This window comes from Alligator sinensis, unplaced genomic scaffold (assembly GCF_000455745.1).
Source record: "Alligator sinensis unplaced genomic scaffold, ASM45574v1 scaffold983_1, whole genome shotgun sequence".
In the NCBI taxonomy this organism is placed as follows: Eukaryota; Metazoa; Chordata; order Crocodylia; family Alligatoridae; genus Alligator; species Alligator sinensis.
In genome coordinates this window covers 2,565,023-2,587,715 of record NW_005842015.1, presented here as the reverse complement: position 1 = coordinate 2,587,715, position 22,693 = coordinate 2,565,023, and the positions used below count along the sequence as shown (strand labels likewise).

General features: G+C 43.9%; 1 protein-coding gene across 1 annotated transcript in view; it reads right to left on the bottom strand.

The window, feature by feature from the left end:
* Positions 1-22,693, bottom strand: part of TRPM5 (transient receptor potential cation channel subfamily M member 5) — a 77,172-nt gene that overhangs the window by 4,343 nt on the left and 50,136 nt on the right. Inside the window, exons 17-24 of the mRNA XM_025202136.1 lie at positions 16,411-16,529; positions 15,467-15,599; positions 12,177-12,351; positions 10,382-10,550; positions 9,326-9,504; positions 6,969-7,101; positions 2,503-2,575; positions 663-753 (exon numbers count right to left, since the gene is read on the bottom strand). Of these exons, the coding sequence (XP_025057921.1) occupies positions 663-753; positions 2,503-2,575; positions 6,969-7,101; positions 9,326-9,504; positions 10,382-10,550; positions 12,177-12,351; positions 15,467-15,599; positions 16,411-16,529 (1,072 nt within the window). The remainder of the gene's footprint in view (positions 1-662; positions 754-2,502; positions 2,576-6,968; positions 7,102-9,325; positions 9,505-10,381; positions 10,551-12,176; positions 12,352-15,466; positions 15,600-16,410; positions 16,530-22,693) is intronic.

Genomic DNA, 22,693 nt, shown 5'->3' with positions numbered 1-22,693 from the left:
CTCACAATGGGGGCCTCGATCTTCCCACCCTCACACCCCTTACCTCTTCCTCTTCCCCTCTACAGACCTACCTTCTGGGCACTGTCTGTGTGTGTGTCTGTCTGTGTGCGTGTGTGTCTGCCCCTAGCTCCTGACCACAATACCCTGCATCCTGCCAGGGCATGTGGGGACCCCCTCCTTCTTGGGCTCCAAACCCCACACCCCCCCCTACAGCCCCCCACACCTTCACACATTCCCCCCATACCCACATACCCCCTCACCCCCAACCACACAAAATACCTGCATAATTTTGCATAATTTATGTTTTTCTGCACATAATAATGAGTTTTAACTGTGTAATTAAACGAGATTAATTGTGACTAATGTTTTTATTTGCACAACTAATCACAATCAAATTTCTTAATCATTTGACAGCCCTAATACGAATGTATAGTAAACAGCAATCCCTGCCCCGAAGGCTCCAAGTTCTAATCAGCCTCACTGTTAGGAAGCTTTTGCAGCTTTACAAGCTAAATCTTTTTCTTAATTGTATTCCCACTATTTTTTGTTTTATTGCCTTGTACCTTCCTAAATGATTCCTTCCCCTCACGAGTATTTTTATCCATTTACTAAATTGTTCACCTCCATTATTTTGCTTTGCAACTATAATTTTCAATACTTACTTGTATAGCTTGGAGTCAGCGTGTTGCACAGTAGGTTACTTTTGGTTAAAGTGTCTGCCATTGAAGAAATAACGAGCGTACAGTAGTTAATCTACAAAATAAGTAGTGGTTTCTTCATCAGTACCATGTTTCAGAAATCCTCTTTGCAAGTCTGAAATACTGAAAATCTCAGCAATAGATATACTTAAACTCCGTAATAGTGTTTTTATTAAATTTTAAATACAAGCAATTTTTAAGACAAGAAATAGAATTTTTTTCTGCATAAGCATAGCTATAGAATGCAATTTTTTTTATCCAGAGAAGTAGATGGTTGAATTTATCTAGCTAACAGTATTTCTTAAAATCTTTAAAAAATGGGTCTTGAAGGGACCTCAGGAGAGCATCTACTCCAGGGGCGGGCAATTATTTTGGGCGGAGGGCTGCTTGATGAGTTTTGGTGAGCTGTCGAGGGCTGCATGGGTAGCCCCACCCCTTCGGTTTCCCCACCCCCTGGTTGCCCTCCTGGGACCGGAAGTCCCGTCCCCTAACCCCTACCTGTGCCACTGGAAGTCCCTCCCTTGCCCCTGGAAGTACTCCTTTTGGAGAGGTGGCCTTGGAACCTGACCCCTCCCACAAGCAAGGACCCAGCCCACCCCATCAGGCCCCAAGCATCAAAAGCTGGCAGCACAGCACCCTCCAGTGCTGTGGGACCCCTCCCATCCCAAGCCGCAGGGGGCTCAGCCACAGCTTTCCCTCCCCGGTGCGGCCCAGCCAGCCCATCCCATCCCCTATCAAGCAGTGGCTTCCCCACGTGCTGCTTCACATTCCCCCTACCTGCTCCAGCTGGTCCCAAAAGGCAAGAGGCTCTACCGCCACTTCTGCTATCCAGTGCTGACCCAGCCAGGAGTCCCCAGTGGCACATGGGAAGCCAGCTTCAGCTGCATGCTGCTCTGGATGGGACGGGCCCAGCCGGGTCGGCACCAGCCAGGAAAAGCAGCATGCAACTGAAGCCTGTTTCCCACGTGCTGCTGGGGATGGGAGGAGCCTGTCCAGGTCAGCACCGGCCAGCAGAAGCGGCAGTGGAGCTGTCATTTCTAAATGCATTCTTCTTCTTTGCCCCTTGCCAGCACTATGAAATGCTGCCTTGGGATAACTGCAGGTGTGAAAGATTTTTTTTTAATCAGAGATGTGGATTTCTGTTCTTTTTGCCTTCTATACAATAGAATTTGGATGTCTCAATATGGACTTTGAGTGACCATTTAGAACTGTAGGTTATACATTTCAAAAGCTGGTGCCAGTGTGTTGCTCCCTTGCTGAGCCTGCTCAGTATGGTTTTTGATTTTAAAAAAGTGACTCTCGTTTCCCTGTTTTCAAAGATATCAAAAATAATGTCTCATTCTTTTGAGTGTTATATTTGGCTGAGGCAAAGAGGTTTAACAGCTCTTGGCAGTGTTAATTAAAAAACAATAGATCTGGGAGGTCAGTTAGACTATCTGTCAGGTAGGACAGATTTTAATTTGAGTCCTGTACCAGCAAAGATATGAGAGTAGAGTCCCCTTCACAGGTATCAGTTTAAGGGGAATGGTAGGTGAAGAAAACAGATAACTAAGCAGGTATTTACCCTAGCCTGACCACAGGAGTAGGTTGAGATAGGTATAGTAGGACCAACAAAGCGAGAGAGAGATACTGGACTAATCACAGGGCAGAGCCTGCCCTTTTGCTTCTGAATCATGAAGAAAATTATTGGGCTAGTCAAAACTTCATGTCAGCTACACCTCCACCAACTTGTAGAGAGAGTGCAATCCAAACTGTAAATGAAGCAAACATGGGTGGGGGAGGAAAGGAGGGAGCAATGTGTTACCTGTGATTCCAGAGATTTGAACCGCTTCTCTTGCTCTTTCAATCCACTAAAATAGTTGGACAGACTGTCCACCCTAAAACAAACAAAGCAGATACATAGCCTAAGCAGAACCACCAGGGCACTAAAGCATCTTAGTTATTATGAGACACGGGGCGTGTCTACACGAGATGCTACATTGGTGTAGCAATGAGCTACAGCGATGTAACTCCTTGCTACGGTGATGTAGCAGCAGGTACAAACCGTGATGCTGACACCACTGCACAGTAGTGTTGGAAACTACTGATGGCAGTTACTGTGCACAGTCGGGCACACATGTAGACGTGCCCACTGAGTCACATCCCAGGTTCTGGTTATTTTGAATTGCTCACCTCAATTCCTATTCAGGGGACCCTGTAGGGTCATTAGGAGCTCAAATAAATTAAAGCAGTCCTTCAGGTACTCTGACTTGAACTATGGCCTATTTGTCCTCTGCTTCTGCAAGAATCAGGAAAGGGGTGTAGAGCCAACTTTGCTTCCCCAATCCCTTACGCTCCACCAGGAAACAGCATGAGCTTAGGAGGTATGAGGACTGAGCCCATAGAGTTTTTCCTGCCAGCCACAAGGGTTAGCTGTTTCCTGAAACTCTCTCAATTTTTTTTTTTTTCAGAAATCAGTTTCTTATTATTAGGGATTCTGGTTTCTCTGTTAAAAAACCAAAAATCTCTTTAAAGCACCCAAAGTCTGTGCTTTTCCATGATTAAAATGAAGCGCCACTAAATATATAGATATCAGTTGAACACAATGTTTATTGATACATTTACAATTTTAAAGCAATTTGGAAGCCTAACAATGCCTCAGTCTTATAATAAAATAAATTCTAAATACTTTAAATTCTAAATATTTTGGTGTTTGATTTTGGTTTTTTATCATGGAAAATCAGAGCTCCCCCTGCCCTCTTCGCTCACCAGGACACCATCCACTTCCGGCTGTCCCCCCTTACTGCTTTGTGGCGCTGAGCAGCCCTGATATGCTGGTGCCCTACCCATGCTGTTGCCCCTCACTCCCAACTCACAGCCCCCCACCTAGCCAGCCCTTCTGGTGCCCCTCACTCCCCACCTGTTGCCCTGGCTCTGCTGCTGCCCCTCACTCCTGACCCACTGCTCCCCACCCACAGACCCCAGCCCCACCGTGTGTGAGGAAAGGGGTGTATGTGTGAGGCAGGGAGTGGGTGTGTGGGGAAGGAGGGGTGTGGGCATGGGCGATGCATAGGAGAAGCATGGGGGGGCATGTGCCTCCCCAGTTTTCTGCATCCACAGGAAGACATGGGGCTGCAACCTAGCCAGACTGGCACTGCGCAGGAGCCACCTCCGTGGCACAGTTGGTGGGACCCAGGAGGGCGGAGCAGGGCAGGGAGGCTCAGTGCTGCTGCCACTACTGAGAGCACCATGATGCCATGACGCCAAGGGGAGGTGCCCTCTGCCCACCACTGCAGTGGGGGAATACAACTCTGTGCTGGTGCCGCGGCGCTTCACCTTGGCAGCCATGGTTACATGGTACACCCGGCAGTGGGGGTGGCAGCAGCAGCATCAAGCCCCTGCACCTCACTCTGCCCTCCCGTGCTGGGTCCCACTCACTGGGCTGCAGAGGTGTTTTCTGCCCAGTGCTGGTCCAGCCAGCCCTGTGTCTGTGTCTACAGCCCTGTGTCTGTTGTGAGAGCAGAAATCTGGGGGGGCATGTGCCCCCCCCCTCCCCCATGCCTCCCGACTCATTGCCTTTGGACCTGACCCCACCCCAAGAGTGCACACAATGGTGGGGAGCCACACCCCGCCCCTCCTAATGAGCTGCTTATGGCTCCATCCTGCTCCCTGGCCAAGCCCTGTATTCAGACCTGCTCCACACATAGCCCCGGCTGGGTAGCATTCCCAGCCACCAATTGCCAACCCTACTCCACTTCCTTCCTTACTGTGTGGGCTAAGCACAAGCCGCCACCGCTGCCTCAATCTTCCCACAAGTTGTGCCCCCCATTGTGCCCTCTCACTCATCACCTACTCACCCCCTACCCTCCCATGGGTTGCCTATGTCCCCCCACTCCCTCAATAGACTTACCTGCTGGGAGCTGCAGAGGTTGCTCTCCACCACACTGCCTGGCTGTATTGCCAGCCACATGGATGTGTGTGTGCACCCCTGCCTGTGATCGCCTTCCTCCCACTCCAGCCTCCCCCACCCCGCAACAGCCCTTGTAGGTTGGAACTCTGCTAGCCTGCAAGGGGGACCCATGGTTTCCCACATTTTTCTCCTTTAAAGGAGAAAATCCACATTTTTCTTTATTTTCCCATGGGAAACAAAAAACCTGAATCCCTGCTTATTGCTTATGAAAAATGTAAGTTTGTCCCACAAAAATCTAAAATGTTGTACAGAACTCTCCTGAACATACCCAAACCCAGATTTGATGGGGTTTTTTTTAATACAGCAGGAATTGCTGCCACCCAACAGCAAAGGTTAAAAACTCTAAATTTGGTTGCATTTATTTGATCTTTTTTCCAACTTCAAAATGTATCTGGATCTGTTTCAGGTAAAGTGTTGAGAAGTGCAGACTGGTTCTTTTTCTTTTATCTCCCAACCAATAACTTCTTACCTAAGTTACACATTTAAAACAGAATGCCATTAATCAATGAGGGCCTTTCTTTTTGGAAGCAATTATGTCTGCATTTTTATTGTTTCATCTGAAAGCTGTTGGATTCTGTTTGCCTGTTTTGCTCATTCTCAGAGCTACAGTTTTAAAGGAAGTCAATGATTCATTTATAAGAATAAACTAAAAATAATGTAATAAGTCTAAAATATTACAAATCAACCTTCAAAGTATGGTTTGGGGTTGAGAAGAATAATAAGTTCCATTTATGTATTCAAGTAGTCTGTCCTAGTTTCCAACTATAATATAAATCAGAAAGGCAAAGGCTTGTTTTGAAAGGGCACTTAAAACAAAAACATTAGGCAGTGTAGCTAATTGATTTAAGTGAGGTTGCACTTGCTTATGCCAGAACTGAAATTGCAATGCAGCTTTTGCAAATGGTGGCAGTGTTTCATGTGCACGTGGCTTCATGGAAATTTCATAAGATAAAACATTTGAATCAGATTATCAGAAGCTTCTCTGAAGATGGTTTACCACTGACCTGGATGCATTGCCTTAAATCAGCGCATCGAACTTGCTTGGACACCCAGGACCAGATCCAGACTCTAGGGCTCCTTGAAGGCCAAGCCCATGCTTACCTCCAATGGTGAGGAGCAGTGCAGAGGTTAAAGCAGCTATTGCTAACCTCCCCCTTACCTCCCTACTCATGCACATCTCCCCCACCCCCCCGGGACTTCATACCTGGGAATTCAGTTGTGAGCCCTTCCAGGAGCCCAAGTGAAATAGTTCAATGCACCATATCTTTGACTCTCCCACTTTAGATATTTCAGTATCCCAGATATGAATATTAGCTTACCTCTCCCTTACAGTTATGTGGTATACTTTAGGGTGCCTATGTAGCATTTCTTATTTTCAGAATTAACTAATCTCACAGTCCTGCTATCTTATAGTAAGTTATCTGCATTTTACATAGGAGGGAAATAGAGACTCATGCTAACTATTTTAAGCATGGCAGGCCATGCTGGGTTCAAAAGTTCCTGTACCAAAATCATGTGCTAAAACCACTAAGCCACACAGAGGCTTGAAAGAAAGATGGTTTAATTGGATTTTGGTCAGCGTTTTGTCTTGGGGAACACTTACATTAGAATTAGAAGAACCCAGGCCAATGAAAAAAGCTTTCACCATTTGTTGATTAACAAGAAAGTGCACAATATCTTGCATAACATCGTGATACTGTGAGATTCCCAACAAAGTTTTCAGGTGCATTTTACTTTAGGGATGTTCGAATTTTAGTCTGTTTGTAGTTGTGTACATCTTAAGGACAACAGGCGCATCTATATGAGATACTATGTTGCTGTATTGGCAAGCTACGGTGACGTAGTTCATTGCTATGGCAGCATAGCTTCGGCAGGCATGAATCATGATGCTGCCACTACTGTGCAGTAGCAACAAGCAGCCTTTCTGTATAGTACCACAAGTAGCGCCGCTACTGCTACTGCACAGTAGCGTCGGAAGCGACTTGTGCGGTGCTGGGACTGTGCAGTACCAACCATTACTGCTCAGTCATTTAGTACTTGCTCAAGCTATAGTACTAAATGTCTGCACAGTAACAATTGCGCAGTTGGGCGCACATGTAGACATGCCCAGTTAGAACTGCGATTGCAATGATGCCACCTTCACTCAGCTCTCAAGGATGGGTATTTCTAACCTAATTGTGCTTAGTTTTGAGTGGTCATATGAGCTTTGGAAAGTGTCTGAACTTCCCTCTATTTATTCAGACCCACAGAGCTACAAGGTTTGCCCATTACTAGCATCAAAAGGCCAGGTCAGAAATGTTGAAAGATTAATAGAAATGTACTTGTTAGAGGTTTTCTTTAGCCTTTCTTCATTGCTTTCTTTTGTCATTTGTTCCAAGTTTGCAAGATAGTTTTCTTTTTGTACCAGTTCCCACGTTATGATTTTTTGATCCAGGCCATCTGGCAGATCTCTTTCTGTGTAAAAGAGACATGAAAGGTATATCTTTAACAAAACACTGAGGGGTTGAGAAGCTGCTTGAATACATGCTTCGGAGGGAAGGAAAGTCATAGCTATATGTCCGCTCAGCTAATATTTAGGAGTTAATTGTGGATTTTCTGTGGCAGAAGTGTTAGATTATGAAATCTTTGTGTAAAGTAGGTGTTGTCTACAGGATACTCTATTAGAAGTTTGGGACTATTATTTTTTCTATTAGGGGAAGACTGTTGCGTTTTCTAAAGAACAGGCTTGCCCTGTCCTAGATGTGGTTCAGCAACTTTATTCAAGATCAGTAAGTCTGGGACATTACCCCAATATCTACAATTTGAGGACATTTACAGATCTTAAAAGTGGGTTGCTCATTGACTGTTAGACCTTGCCCCAGCTCCCCAACCCAGCTGTGAGGAAAGAGAAAAGAAAGAATCTCTGACAAAGAGTCAGCTGATTGGCAGTCAGAAATAGCTGGATTCCTGCAGCGAGAGGACTCTGGGCCCAGGCCTTCATTTATTTATCTGAGGCTTTACTTTAAAGGCAGGAATCTTAGGAAGACACTGAGGCTGGGGAGGGGGGGAGTGTATTAGAGTGGGGGAGCAGAATAGATCAAAGGAGCTGGAACGAAGCTTCTACAAAGAGAATAATCTAATCGCTTCTCCCAACTGCCTAACATTCTTTGCAGACTTACCCCCCTGCTTCTTCCATGTGATCAGTTTAGCTAAAATCTATTCTGAGCTTCTATTAAACCTCTCCCAAATGCAGTTTTAGCTATATAATTACCAGGGGGACGTGGTGGGGGGGAAGGGCTTGGGCAAGTGAAACAATAGATACTTTTCTGTCCTCTGTTGTGTGTATTGTTTTAAAGCCAGGAAACAAGGTTTCATTTATATTAACATAAAAAGAGGGGGGAAATCCATAGTTTGTTTTCCACAGTTGGTATAATGTATAGTACTGCTGTTTTAAACAATGGCATTTTGCCTATAGCCTGTGGTTAAATGTTTAGTCTCTTGATACAACAGTCATTTCCTTCTGTGCTCTAACTGGGATTTCACCTTTGAAGATGTGGGTTCAAATGTACTTTATTGTCTCAGTTTCTTAATGATAATACGTGCTATTTGAACCCTTCAATTAAAACTTAACAAAACTCACCCTCATAAAATGTGACATTGTTTTATAAACCAAAGAAATAAAAAGAAGTGCCTATGCCATCTCTTGGGCAAGTGGACACAAATTCTCAACATGCAACGAATTGGGACTATCACTTCCCCAAAGCCTGCATAAATAGATGGGCTTTGCAGTATGCCCTAATGGCTGATGAATCTGGGCTGTAGCCAACCAGGGAAAAGGGCTAATTCAAAAAGGAGGTGAGGACCTCTTGCAAAAAGCACTGCCCTCAACCTCCTTTTCTTTGAGAGAGTTCTAGCTTAGATGGTTCCACTGCAGCAGTAATGCCAAGGTTGAGAAAGGGGGAGGCAGTCTTGCAGCTTACCTGGTCCCAAACCTATTTGGAGCTTTATAGATCACACTCAGCACCTGGCATTCTGCACCAGAGCTTAGTCAGCCTGTGCAATCTGAGTGAATTGGTCTATTGTAGGAGATATTTCATGATATTGGACTATGTACAGCAGTTATTTAGAAATACAGAGAAGTACCAGGGAGATCATGAGAAATTACTCATGTGTCATGGGCTCATATAAAAACAGTTATTTACTTTTTTTTCCTCTAAAGAACCCCATAAGTTTGGGTAAGATCCTATTTTACTATCTTCCTAATGGGCGATTCAACTGGAAACACTAGAAATTAACCCACATTTTCAAGTATGCTGTACAATACTGTCTAAAATTCAGAAGCAGACTAATTATAGACATAATAGCTATTGGCTAAAATATTCTAGTTGCAATATATCCATTGCTGTCCCTTCATAAATCTATCCCACTTATCCTGCTTTCTCATTGACAATAAATGGTTGTCAGTTTTCCTCAAGGCATCCATTGTTCTTTATGCAACATTATTATATGAACAAATTTGTCAAAGCTCCAGTATAAATAATTTTAACCTACATATTCTCTTTGCATTGCTCGTGCATAAATATGAAAATAGGAACTTTTTTTCACTGAAATGTTTGCATGTTTCCCTCAGTTTCTTGTTTGTCACCTGACATCAGATGTTTCCATATCACCCTATTGCTAGTTGCTCTTAGCAACTCACCCAGATGCTCCTTCTTGTGTTCTGTCTTTTTAAAGATTCTTCTAAGAATCATATTCATGTGGCTAATGATGATAAATGGTGGGGCTAAGGCAGGTCGTCCATGGTATTCGACAATCAGGTTGTAACGCTGAAATTTCCAGAAGATGTCTGCATTGCCTTGAACAACTTGAAAAGTGTAACTTGAAGAAGAAACAAGTAAGTTAAACCATTTTTTTCTCCTCAAAATATTAAAGTTAATTGCTACAAGATCCTAGTACCATTTAGCTTCAAGACTTATGTCCCCTTATTCTTTCTCATTGTTCTTTTTAAACAATAAAAAATGCTGTATATGCCGATTGTTAGAGACTAAGTTGTTTGAAATTGTTGCCTTCAGCCAGTGGACAGCAATACGTAAGCTGGTAATTATTTTTTCCAGTGTAAGTCAGGCAAACACAATAGGTCAGATCCTCAGCTGTTATCAATCATTCCATTTTAAGTTAATAGAGCTACTCTATCATTCAAGGGAACACCTCATTTAAGGGACTCTCCTATGAGAAAGTCTTCAACTGGGTAAGCCTGCAACCTCCGTGGTGTTCAGCTACTTTGCATTTGCAAACTTATGAAAGTGGTTCTGTGTAGCTCAAATCCAGACCCTGTTTTTACCCCACTTTGATTTTTCATGGGGATTGTGAAAGGGGGATGAGGGATTGAAAAGCAACACTAAACTGTAACATTGCTAATGAATTCAAAATGATTAGAGAGGAGCACTTGAAAAATTAGAAAAAAACTTCCTCACTGTCAGAACGGTAAGGTGTTGGAGTAAACTATCTAGGGAATTGAGCAGCCTCCTTCATGAGAGGCATTCAAGTAGGGGCTGATATTTTTCTGGGATAGTGTAAGAACAGAACATTCTGCATTTGTTCAGGGGACTAAACTAAATAGCCCAGGAAGTCACTTCTATACCCTAGGATTCTATTCTATGATGCTGTGTATATATATGCATTCTGTAAGCTTTCTCTTACTAGAGCTCCAGCAATCCCTATCTTAAAATGATTGAAATGAATAATGACGACTTGCCTGAACATAGCAATCAGTAGATTCATAAGGAGCACATTGGTGACTAGTAAGAAAATGACCAAGAGCAATATGACCAGCCAGTTGGCATAGCTATTAGGACATGATGGTGAATTCTCCTGCATAATCTTCAGTGGGTTAAACGAACAGTTCCCAGAGCGCATACGAGATGCTGTAATACAGAGAGGGAGGAGGAAATGAAATAAAACAAGAGTTTTGATATGGAGAGTGTGTTCTTCAGCTTATTTAATCATTGATGATGGGCTTTCAGTTCATTCATCCAGATCAAGATGAGGGATTTTGTTCAAGAATTTTAAACTACCCCTGAAGTTTAAGGTACTATAAATTAGAGAGACCATTTTTACTCATAGAGCATGCCCACTTTTTCCAAAATCAGGCCTCCAAAACTGGGGTGCATGTCGTAAACAGGGAAGGTGATTTTCTTTGCCAGAATAGCAGCATAGGGACACTGCACTGTAATGGTCCCCATTTATTTCTAAGCCAGCAAGTAGCAAATGCTAAATTCAGTGTTAACCCTTTCTCAGCTGAATTAATGGTAACTTTTGGCTTAAACAACTTGTGAGCTGGCTGAGGACAAGTGAGCCACTGTATTTATTCAGCTATTGGCTGACTGTAAAAATCTGTTTTTTTCCTATGTTCTGCCTTCAAAAACATGGTGCTTGTCCTGTTTGGGAGTATGTGAGATAAGACACTGAGTAAAATACAAACAGAAGATGAATTAGCATCTCTTAATCCAGTTTCTTCTAAGAACTAGAAACAGGGCTGCACAAACACTTAACAGGTTTTCTGTTAATATGCAAATCTAAGGCAGTGACTGTATTTGTAAATCCCTATGATTGATCATCTGTCATTCCCAGGCTGTTTTGTAAATGTCCTAATCTTTTACAAATGACCTTTGAGCTCTTAGTTTTAGTGTCTGTTATCTCCTATACCTTTGCCTCCTAACTGGCACCCTGCTGTCATGCAGGCTACATGACAAAACTCTCTGCAGGAACCTGATCTCTTGTCCTGTTCGTGTTGCTCTTTCTGAGATGACATACTTTTTCTGCTGATAAATGGAGGGAATGCTTTTTCATTTCTCCTTCAGACTCCCCTGTCTTACTATCTATCACCTCATGCATGGTTTGCATTTAAATTTTGTTAGTAATACTTAGTGCTGTGCAGAGTGGAGATTCTGTAACAGAGTATCTGACTTGGGCATGAACTATTTTGTTCTCACCTTTCCTCCTTGGGTAATGCACCTCAGCCCCCTTCTGTCTCTGTATTCCCATGTCTTGTGGATCAGTTGGTTAGGTTTTGATATTTTTTTGTTTGAAACAGCTACTAGCCTTATTCAGTTTGGGCTAATTCAGCAACAAAATAGCCCTGCTTCTCAGGAGTAAAGTACAAATGCTTGTCTATTTGCAGAGCTGTCTTGTTTTAAAGGTGTTACTTTAACTACTGATGTAGTTAAACTGATGCAAAAGGCAATGTATTATTTCAGTTTACAATGGGCATCCTTGGTTTTAGGAACAGATTTAACAAAACCGAATAAGCCACCCTTAAGTTGAAATGAGTGTTAAATGAGTGAGGGTTTGCCCTAGTACAGACAAGGTCTATATCAAAGTTGCAGCATAACTCTCCAAATATAGGTTATCACTCTGCAGCATCCCAGTATTACAATCATACCATGAAGACTTTTTTGTTCTGCAGAACAAAGATAAGATAACAACAACCCCATTGTTGTCTGAGTCATGGTGCTTATTCTATGGTAGTGTGATCATGTTAAAATGCTCACTGTCTATTTCATCCAGTGGAATCTGCCCAAATATCTGAAGGTAAGGACGATAGAGCACCCTTCTGAATATCCATTCTACTCGGCTGTCATCAGGATGAAGCAAGGCTTGAGTTGTCACACCATAGGCAATGAGCCACACGCTCAGGAAAAAGAGAAAGAAGAAAACATCCTTCATCTAAAAGAGAGAAAAAACATTGACTGCAATTCAATATACAAAGCATGACAGAGGGGTCCTCCTATCCCTTCCAGAGCTTGAGGTGGAAAGATAGAGACCCCTTGGCTTAGTTTCCCTTTTGAACGCTCTGCCATCCATCAGCTTTTGTTTTATGGTTAGCATTTCTTGTTGTGATCTTTTTGCTGACCCTTACAGATAAGGGGCTATTTTAAATTATATTTTTACCCTTCTGTAGTTTTGCTACTTAGAAATGTGCTTTGGTCTGCTTTTCAAATCAGACTTTCAATCGGACCTAGCAATTCTATTGACTACCTTATTGCAAATAGTATAAACCAAAGAGCATTCAATATTCTGCTGCAACTCCTCATTCCATCAGTGTGAATTCCAAATGACATAACTTATGGAAGAATTTTGAACACCCATTAGAATAAATGTTGCAGTCTGCAAAGACCATGTAGATCTTTCTTGGGTTTTCTTGTTGACTGATGCCATTAGTTTTTACGTCTCCCTACTTCTAAATGTTTTTCTCTAGAGAAGCAAAATTAATTGAATCCTAACATAATTAAAAACAAATATTTATTTCAAGCATAATAATTTTCCCCAGTGTGAGAAGAGCATTTTTCCCCATCCATATCTAATTTGACAGAGTCCATTAGTGACTGTAGATTCATTTTAATTAGATGTTACAATTGTGCAGTTAGCTGAAAGCCTAGGTATCTCAGTTTGGAAGAGATGGTCTGAAATTCCATGTAGTAATTCAAGAGATGAAGCAAACAAGAGACAGGGGACATATTTCAGATGTTTGCCTAGTTTATTTTGTATCAGAGTTGGTTTCAAATTTGTTTGTACTGTGGGGCTGTCTTGTTGTGGTAGCTGAGAAAAGACAGTAAACAATTTGGAAATATTTCTTAGCAATCTTCATTCTCTACTTTGAATTCCGTTAAATAACTGCTTTTTGCCTTATTTTAGACAGCTACCATGTCTATAGCAGAATGAAAAAGGGGAAAGCAGACAAGACAACCTTATCTTTTCTTGCTGCTGAAGAAATACAATCTCACGTTAAACCCTCTGATGTACCTTTGAGGAAATGTCAGTTAGCAATATAAAGTTTTCTTTACTACTTTGACAGGAGGCATGGTTCTGAACCACTGATGTCATTATGTGGTCTTTCATTGACTTGGATGGGAAAAGGATCAAGCTTATACTTTATGGTCTTTTCTAAGATAGAGTTTTTGTTCATATTGCAGGCTGTTGATTGACTGTACTTGCCAGTGCCATTGTAAATAATAGTGTTTGTGATGTGCACTACATGTATTTGTTGTCCTGAGATAGCTTAGCACTAAATCTGGAGGAGTAAGGAGTTGTAGATGAGAGCTGCACTGTACAGGCATAACTTGTAATAAAAATCTACTAATGCTGTGCACAAGTTAATACATAGCTTTCATTTACCCCAGTGATTCTCAGCCTGGGTGCCCTGGTGTGCTGCAAAATCCTGCTAAGTGTACTGTGAAATACTAGCTCTGTTACAGCACAAACACCTACAGTGATTCACAAAACAAATCCAGAGATTTCTAATAGAAATCCATAGCGTCAAAAACATTCTGATGTGCTATGATCTTCCTGAGTTTGCAACAGAAAAATTGCTCTATTATTTTCCACGCTCAAGAAACAAATAGAAAGTGAGAGCTGGCATTTTCTGAGGGCTGCCTCGAGGCTTATGAGGTGCCTTGAGTCTATAAAGGTTGAGAACCACTGTTTTACCCTCTTGTTACCCCACACAGAGGTGTAATATCCAGGGTCTGCACCCCTGATGACAGGTGCTGGGGCTGGATGTGACAGCTGGGCCAGCATGGGGGCAGCTGCTTTCATGAGCCCCCTCTAGCATACATGGGGCTAGTGCCTCAGTGATCCACCTGTTGTTACGCTATTGAGTCCAGGCAATGTGATGTAAGAGTTTCTTCTATTTCTTTTACATGAGTAAAGATATAAAGCAATGGTTTTCAACCTTTTTTCATTTGTTAGACCCCTTTGGAAAGTTTGAATGGAGATGTGGACCCCTTGAATTGTAAGTATGGGTATTCATATACTTCTGATTGATCATGGTCATCTTTTGCAGAGGCTTTAGACATAGTATGTGGATTCCCAGGAGTGTGCAGACCACAGGTATAAATAGCTTGGCAGTTTTTGAGTTTATTCATATTATAGGTTTGTTTAGTTTTTGTTGAGCTCTAGGGTAAGCAACAAGCAGAAACAAGTGTTTGTGGATTAACACATGTTAATCATAAACACATACTAGTGGCTTCTGTGATTAACATACCCAAATAAATACTACCAAAATGTTCTGTTATATACCCAGGAACATAACTGGATTGTGTGTAATGTCTTGTGGCAATGTGATAGTAAATGGAAACACTGTATCAGTACTTCTGTAACACACACTGTCACAGGTAGCAGGAACAAGTTTTCAGTGTAAGTTAGGATTACAGAGTGCAAGTGAAAGCATTTTCTCTGTGCGGTTCTTACTCCTCTATGCCACTGCCTAGACTTTCATAGCTTATTTATCTAACATAACCTCTTTCCCCATGTGGAATGGGGTTCTTCTGTAATTGGTCTATCCTCCATTTCAAATTCTTCACTCTAAATGGACATCGTTCCCAGAGCAGAGAAACAGTTCTGTATAAATCTAAGTGTAGAAAATGTGAATCGGAGGGGAAGAGAGGGCAGTGGGGAAAGATAAAGTAAAAGAAGAAAATCCATCTGTGTAGCCTACATACTCCTAAACTGTAAAGGAAGAGGAGAGTGGATACAGGAGACAAAGGGTCTAATTCATTGTCACGCTGCACCAGTGTGTAATTTTAAAGCTGTTTGGAAGGGGTGGGTGATGCCACCTTTTCATTTGGTGGACTAAGGTTAATGACTGCACAAAATGAAAAGAATGAAGAACTGAGCACCAGGGAGCTCAGGAAAACCATTAGATTACAAGGCTACTGCAACATCAGTCAAACTGCAGTTATAGACAGACTCCCTTAAAAATGTAATGTACAGGAATGTTTCCTGTCCTCCCTTTGTCTGTTTCAAATTTCCAAGTATGTCTCATGTAGTCCTTCATACTTACCATTCTTTCCACAATTATGATCTTTGGCCCCAGTTGCTTGTGAATAGCAAAAATATGTATAAGCCTAAGTGCAAATACCATGAAATCAATAGCAAGTATTGTACGGCCAGCTTGAAATGTTGAGTTCAGCATTCTGTGAAATAGAGCAAATGAAATATGATCAAGATTCCTCAAAAACTTTGTTCATAGATGTATGCATACTGCTTTAATGCAGTCTAGGTGAGCAAAGGCTTAGAGCCTGTATCAGCAGTGAGAAGGAGCCAGCAGATGGGGAAACATCAGCCTTCCCTTCTCAATGGTGATGAGGCCATGTGAAGCCCTAAATTAGACAGAGGTAAGATATACTGTGCTCATGAAGAGGAATGCAACATTGCCATATACTAGACGGGTAATTCTCTAGACTGTGAGACCTCATCTAGTGCAGTAATTCTCAACCAGGGTTCTGTGAGATCCTTCTAAGGGTGCCACACCATATGAGCATGGTAGGTGTGCAAACACCTGCACACAGTTCACAAGATAAACTCAGAGATTGCAAATAGGAATCCACAGAGTCAAAAACATTCTAACCTGTTGTGGTCTTTGAGCAACTTGCAACAATAAATTGTGCTATTATTTTTCCATAGTCAAAAAAACCCAGTGAAAGCTGGTATTTTCTGAGGGGTACCTTGAATATGAAAAGTTTGAGAACCACTTCTCTAACTCAGCAGAAATTTAGAGAATGTGGGTGTCTGGCTGATTCGGCACAATCAAGATTATACTGTCATAAAAAGTCATAGAAAATAAAAGCCAGAGTCTGTCCTCACATAAATGTGTAACTCTTGCATGACAGGAACAGTTTATGCTTACTCCATGTAATAGCATATCTATCTCTAGCCCTATGTTACTGATGCCTGGCCTTGATATATGGAACAGATACAATGGCAAAATTCACAAAGGATACACACCTGCAGGTCACTCCAATTATAAACAGAAAGATGGTCACCATATCACACTTGTTCCAATTATCTTCTACATATAGCTTGAATTTCTTCATTAAATTGGTATCTTCATCTGTAAAGAAGCTCTATTAAAGAGGAACAGGTGTCAGTATTCATGTATCTGGTATAGCCTGTTTTCATGGAAATTACTGCAGGTTTTGCAGTATTTGCTGTTTATCTGAAAGCCCCAATACTTGAAGTCAGATGATTACACCCAAATCTTATAGAATCGTTGAGAAGTAGGGCTGGAAGGGAACTCCAGAGGTCATCTAGTCCAACCCCCTGACAAACCATCCAATGCATCCATAGTCTAAACTCTACATAACTCTCAGCACTGACAAATGGCTGTCCATCCTCTTCTTGAACACCTCTACGTAACTGTCAGCATGGGGCCAACTGCACCAGTGCCACCTTCTTCAAGCTGCGACAACATGACTTTGAAAATAGAGACCTTTGGAAGTCAACAAAGGTCCTGGTTTATAAGGCTGTCATGCTGACTACCCTCCTCTACTCCAGTGAAGCCTGGACCGTCTACCGATGCCACATTAAGACCCTTGAGAGCTTTCACCAGCGGTGCTTGCGTCGAATCCTGGGTATCAAATGGGAGGACCACTGGACCAGCATGAGCGTCCTACATGAAGCTGCATCCACCGGCATCGAAGCCTTGCTCTTGAGAAATCAACTCTGATGGATGGGCCACTGCGTCCAGATGTCTGAGAACCGCCTCCTTCACCAGATTCTCTTCTCCCAGCTCTCCGTTGGCCAATGCTCAAAGGGCAGCCAAAGGAACCAGTACAAAGACACACTCAAGGTTGCCCTCAAGCATGAAAGCATTGACACCAAAGCCTGGGAGGAGCAAGTTGCTGACCATTTGATGTGGTGCCACCTGGTCCACCAAGGCATGCACCACTTCGAGGCCCAACGACTTGATACCGAGGAATGTTGGCAGCGGAGGAAGGAGAAGCAGACCAACCCAGGGCTGTGAATCCCACTCACCTGCACAACAACATGCCCTCATTGCCTAAGAATGTGTGCATCCAGAATCAGGCTCCTCAGTCACCTGAGGACCCATTAAGCCTGATGGACTTCATCCTTGATTTGGAGGGACTGCTGACAGTCTAAACTCTACATAAGACTACCCTCAACCCTGACACAACGTAGACTTCACACCCTAACCTGCCATAGGTAAAGCAGAGGAACCATGGCAGGCAGTGTCCTACTTCTATAAAATAGTGTTAACATATGCTCAAGAGGGCCTGAGTAGAGAGCCATGTCCCCCACTACAGGGGAAGGCAAAAACCCCTACAGTCCCTACCAGTTTGACCATGGGCTAAAATTCCTTCCTGACCCCAAATATAGCAATTTGTCTGAACCTGAGCCAGAGGGTCAAGACCCTCTAGCTAGGAACCTCCAATTTTGCTCTTAGCAGTAGAATCAGCACGCCTCAGTTGAAGTCCCCAGCCTCGGCTATAGCCAATACCCAATGCCTCTGGGAAGGCTTAAAAACACCCTTGACACACATAGCAGAAAAGGGGGCACTGGGCAGGGTGGGAGCAACTAGCAAAGCCATGAATCATGGGGAATACCCATGGTAGAAAATGGGCATAGTTATGCCTAGATCATCCCTGACCAATGGCTGTCCAACCTCTTCTTGAACACCTCCAGTGATGGAGAGTCCACAGCTTCCTAAAGCAGTCTATTCCACTCCTTTGCTATTCTCACAGTGAAGAAGATTTCAGAATATCCAGTCTAAACTTATTTTGCTGCAAGTTCAAACCATTGATCCATGTTCTCCTCTCTGCAGCAAGAGAGAAAAGGTGCTTTCCCTCTTCTTTGGGACAGCCTTTCAGGTATTTGAAGATTACTATCATTTTGCCTTTTAGGCACCTTTTCTACAAGCTGAACACACTTAGTTTCTCCAGCCTCTCCTCATATGACTTTCCTTCTAAGCCCTGGGTCATCTTTGTTGCTCACATCTGGAACCTTTCTAACTTCTTGACATCCTTTTTAAAATGAAGCCCAAAACTGCGCACACTACTCCAAATGAGGACTAACCAGTGATGAACAGAGAGGCATTATCACCTCCTGTGATTGCACTTAATGTTTCCTTTGATGCAGCTCAAAACCACATTCACCTTTTGCGTGGCTGCATCACACTGTGGACTCATATTGAGTCTGTGGTCTATCAAGACCCCCAAGTACTTTTCCATAGAGCTGGTATCCTGCCAGCTGTACCCATTTTGTATCTGTGTTTTTTATTATTCTTCCTTCTGAATTTCCCTCTCATTCTCCAAGTTCACAGTCCTTTCTAGTTTCATTTTGTCGGCAAATTTGCTCAAGAAGCTTTCTATGCCAGCATCCAAATAATTAATAAACACATTGAACAGCACTGGGCTGAAGACAGACCCCTGTGGGACTCCACTTAAAACCTCCTGCCGTTCTGCCATGGACTTATTAGTCCAGGGGCCCAAGGGTTGGACTTTGCCCACCCCTGTTATAGAACCTCTTCTTGTTGTCTTTAACCTCTTTTGCCAGGTGCAGCTCATTCTTCATTTTTGCCTTCCTTGTTTCGTCCCTGAAGGTTGTTGCTATTTCCTGGTACATGTCCTTGGTGACCTGTCCATTCTTCCATTGCCTGTACACTTTCCTTTTACATTTGAGGCATTTTAGAAGCTCCTTTCATGTGCAGTCACATTGGTCTCTTGCCATTCTTCTTATTTTTCCAAAGTGTCAGGACAGTTTTTTGTTAGGTTACCAATACTGTGCCACTTAGAAGTTCCCAGCCCTCCTGAGCACCTTCAATCTGTCCTCCTTCAACCTATCCTCCCATGACACCATTCCTAGCAGTTCCTTGAGTTGGATAAAATCTGTCTTTTTGAAATCTAGTGTCCTAGTTTTGCTGATCCCATGCTTTCCCTGTCTCATGATCTGGAATTCTACTGTATTGTGATTGCTTCTTCCCACATTACCCATCACCTTTACACACGCACAGTTCTTCTCTATTGGTCAGGACAAGATCCAAGATAGATGATCCTGTACTTGTATCCTCCACTTTCTGGAAGAAAAAGTTGTCCTCCACATGTTAGGGACCAGCTTGATGTTTTATGTTTGACTGCATTGTTCTTTCAGCAGATGTTTGGAAAATTTGAAGTCTTCCATCAGTACCATCCCATAGCTTTTGGATAGATTTATCACCTGCTTGAAGAGTTTCCCATCCACTTTCTCTTCCTGATTAGGTGGACTATAATTAAGTCCCAACTATTATATCAGTGCTGTGTCTTTCATCTTCACCCAAATGCATTCTGCTTTGCCATCTTCTTCCTTAACCAGGGGGTAAGTGTATGTGTTTTTGACATACAAGGCAGCGCTACAACCTTTTCTCCCAACCTTGTCTTTCCAAAACAGAGTGTAACCTTCCGTGCTGACATTCAAGTCATAAGGGCTGTCCAGCCAGGTCTCTGTGATGCCAGTCAGATCATAGTTCTTCTCTCAGAGTGCAGCTCCCAGCTTATCTTGTTTATTTCCCATACTTCTCACATTTGTATACATTTATCAGCCATCTTTTGCATTTTGGCCTACTTGCTTCCCTTTTGCAATCCTGTAGCTCTCTGGCCGTTTCCCAGAGTTCAGTTGCTTCTTTGGGTCCTTTCCTCTCTAGTCTGTGTACTCTGTTGCTGGACAGTTTTGATCACCATCTCCTGTGGAGCCTAATTTAAAGCTGTCTTCCAGATGATGCCCAAAGATGCTGTTCCCCATTCTCATCAGATAGATCCCATCTCTTGACAGCAGTCCTTCTAAAACCATCTGCTCATTGTTGAAGAAGCTAAAGCCTTCATGTCAACACCACACATTCACTTCCAGGATATGATGGTCTCTTCTTGGACCACTGCATTCCACAGGAAGGATCAGTGAAAACACTACTTGTGCTCTCACCTCCTTAATCCTCCTGCCAAGAGCCTCATAGTTGCCTCTGATCTGCTTAGTGTCATTACTGGCAGTGTCATTGGTGCCTGTGTGGACAAGCAGGAAGGGGTAGTGGTCCAAAGGATGGATAATCTTTGGCAGATTCTCTGACATCTTGAATTTGGGCTCCAGGCAAGCAGCACACCACTTCAGCCTCCAAATCTGGGCAACACATTGGTGCCTCTGTCTCCTGCAGAAGGGAGTTGCTAACCACCAGCACTCTTGTCTTTCTTTTTGCTCCTAGTCCTGGAGTCCCTGTCCTTGGAGCCTTGCAGTTCCTGCTCTCTAGGGTGCTGCCTCCTCTCCCTTTTCCTTAGCAGTCCCACTGTAGAGTGCTTGAAAGTGGTTTCTGATTTCAATCCACTGCTCTTCAATTCTGGAGACGCTCCTTCTTTGACTAGTCATGTGCTTCCATTTCTCCTCATTGACCTTTGGCCCTTCCAGTACCAGTCTCTCGACTCCTGTCCAAGTAATTTTTCTGGTCCTAGATGCAATGCAGCATGGATACCTGTGCTTCTAAACTGCAAATCTTCCCCTCCAAGGCAGACATTAGCTTACACTTGGTGCAGATGAAGTGTTCTTGACCCTCTGGGACTAACATGAACATGGCACATCCCATGTAGGGCACAACAACTGACCCAGACTCCATTTGTGCCTCCTTTGTTCTTTGCTCAGCATTCCTGTTTTTAAAAGAGTATTTCTAATCCTCACAGTTGAAGAGGGCTGGGGTGGTGTGGGTGCTAAGGTGAATGGTTCACAGTCTAGGGGTCAGATGTTTGAGACCATAGCAGAAGTGCTCATGATGTAGCCCTATCAGATTCCAATGAGTCTGCAAATTTTGCTAAATACTTTTGTCACACAAGGACATAGGAAAGGAAAGAAAAGTTGAAAAGTGATAAAGCAAGATCCAAGAATATCCCAAAGGCTCTTAAATTAGCAGGCAAATGAAAAAGTAACTAACATTTATTATTTCTGAAAAATCTCATGATTTTTAAGACAGTCTTAATCTTTTTTGAGCTCTGATTCATAATTAGGGGGGGTCACCTGTGGCTGATCACCAACCAGGGGGGCGGTCCCGCAGTGGCTGAGCGCCAAGTACAGAACCACCAGCAGGAAAACCAGCAAAACCAGAAGTGCACTTCCACCGGCAATTCCGGTTGTGCGGCTGGTGCTTCCACAGGGTGCACGGCCAATCTCAGGGTGTGCACATGCACCCACATGCACCCCCTGCGCATCACCAATGGGGATGGGGCTGTGGGGTTGGGGAGCTTGGGTGGGAGCGTCACCAGGTTCAGCCTCCCGCCCGCCCTTCTACCCCAAGAAGTGGCTCAGGAAGATGCCCCGGATTCCTAGGCGGAAGCTGCCGTCTGCCCCCGCAGCTGATGCCAGTGCCTGCCTGGCGCTGTTTCTGGCTTGGGCTAGCAGCTGGTGTAAGCTGTGAGGCCATGCTGAAGATGCAGGACAGTTGGAGCGAGGGAGAGGGAGAGGAAGAGGAAACGAGGACACGGCAAGGGGGAGACAGACAGAGAAGCAGCTATGGTGAGTGGCAGTGGCTGGGGCTGGGCGCCAGGCAAAAGCAGGACTCAATAACAGGCATGCTCGCTGCTTATGGGGCTGCAATTGCCCAGAGCCTGTTCTGGGCTGCCCTGTGGCTCCTCCATGCTCCCGCCACCCCATCCTACCTCCAAGCCACCCCAGGCCCATGGGATGACAGCGGCAACAGCAGGGAGGAGCCACAGGGCAGCACCAGCACAGGCTCTGGGCAGCTGCAGCCGGAAGGGCCCCAGAAGCGGTGAGCGTGTCCATTGCTGGGTCCTGGTTTGTCCAACACCCAGCACCAGCCGCTGCTGCTCATCATGGGCAGAGCTGCTTTTTTCTGTCTTCCTCTTCCCCCACAACTGTCCCACACCTACAGCATGGCCCTGCAGCTTACACAGCTCCCAACCCATGCACTGGAAGTTGCACCAGGTGGGTGCTGGCATCAGCTACAGATACAGACAGCAGCTTCTCCCTGGGGATTGGTACATTCTCCTAGGTCCATAGGTGATGCTGTTGCATTAGCTGCAGTCCCAGGCAGTCACCCCGATCCCTGGCAGGAACCTGCACGCAGCGTCCACGGCTGATGCCAGCTTGGACTCAGTGCTGCTTCCTGCGTGCTGGGTGGGAGCTGGTGTAAGCTGTGGACAGGGTTGGGACAGGGACAGAATGTGCTTGCCTGCCCAGCATGATGCAGCAGCTGGAACCAGCAGCTCCCTATGGGCTAGTTCCTATGACTTTGTGGCTGGTG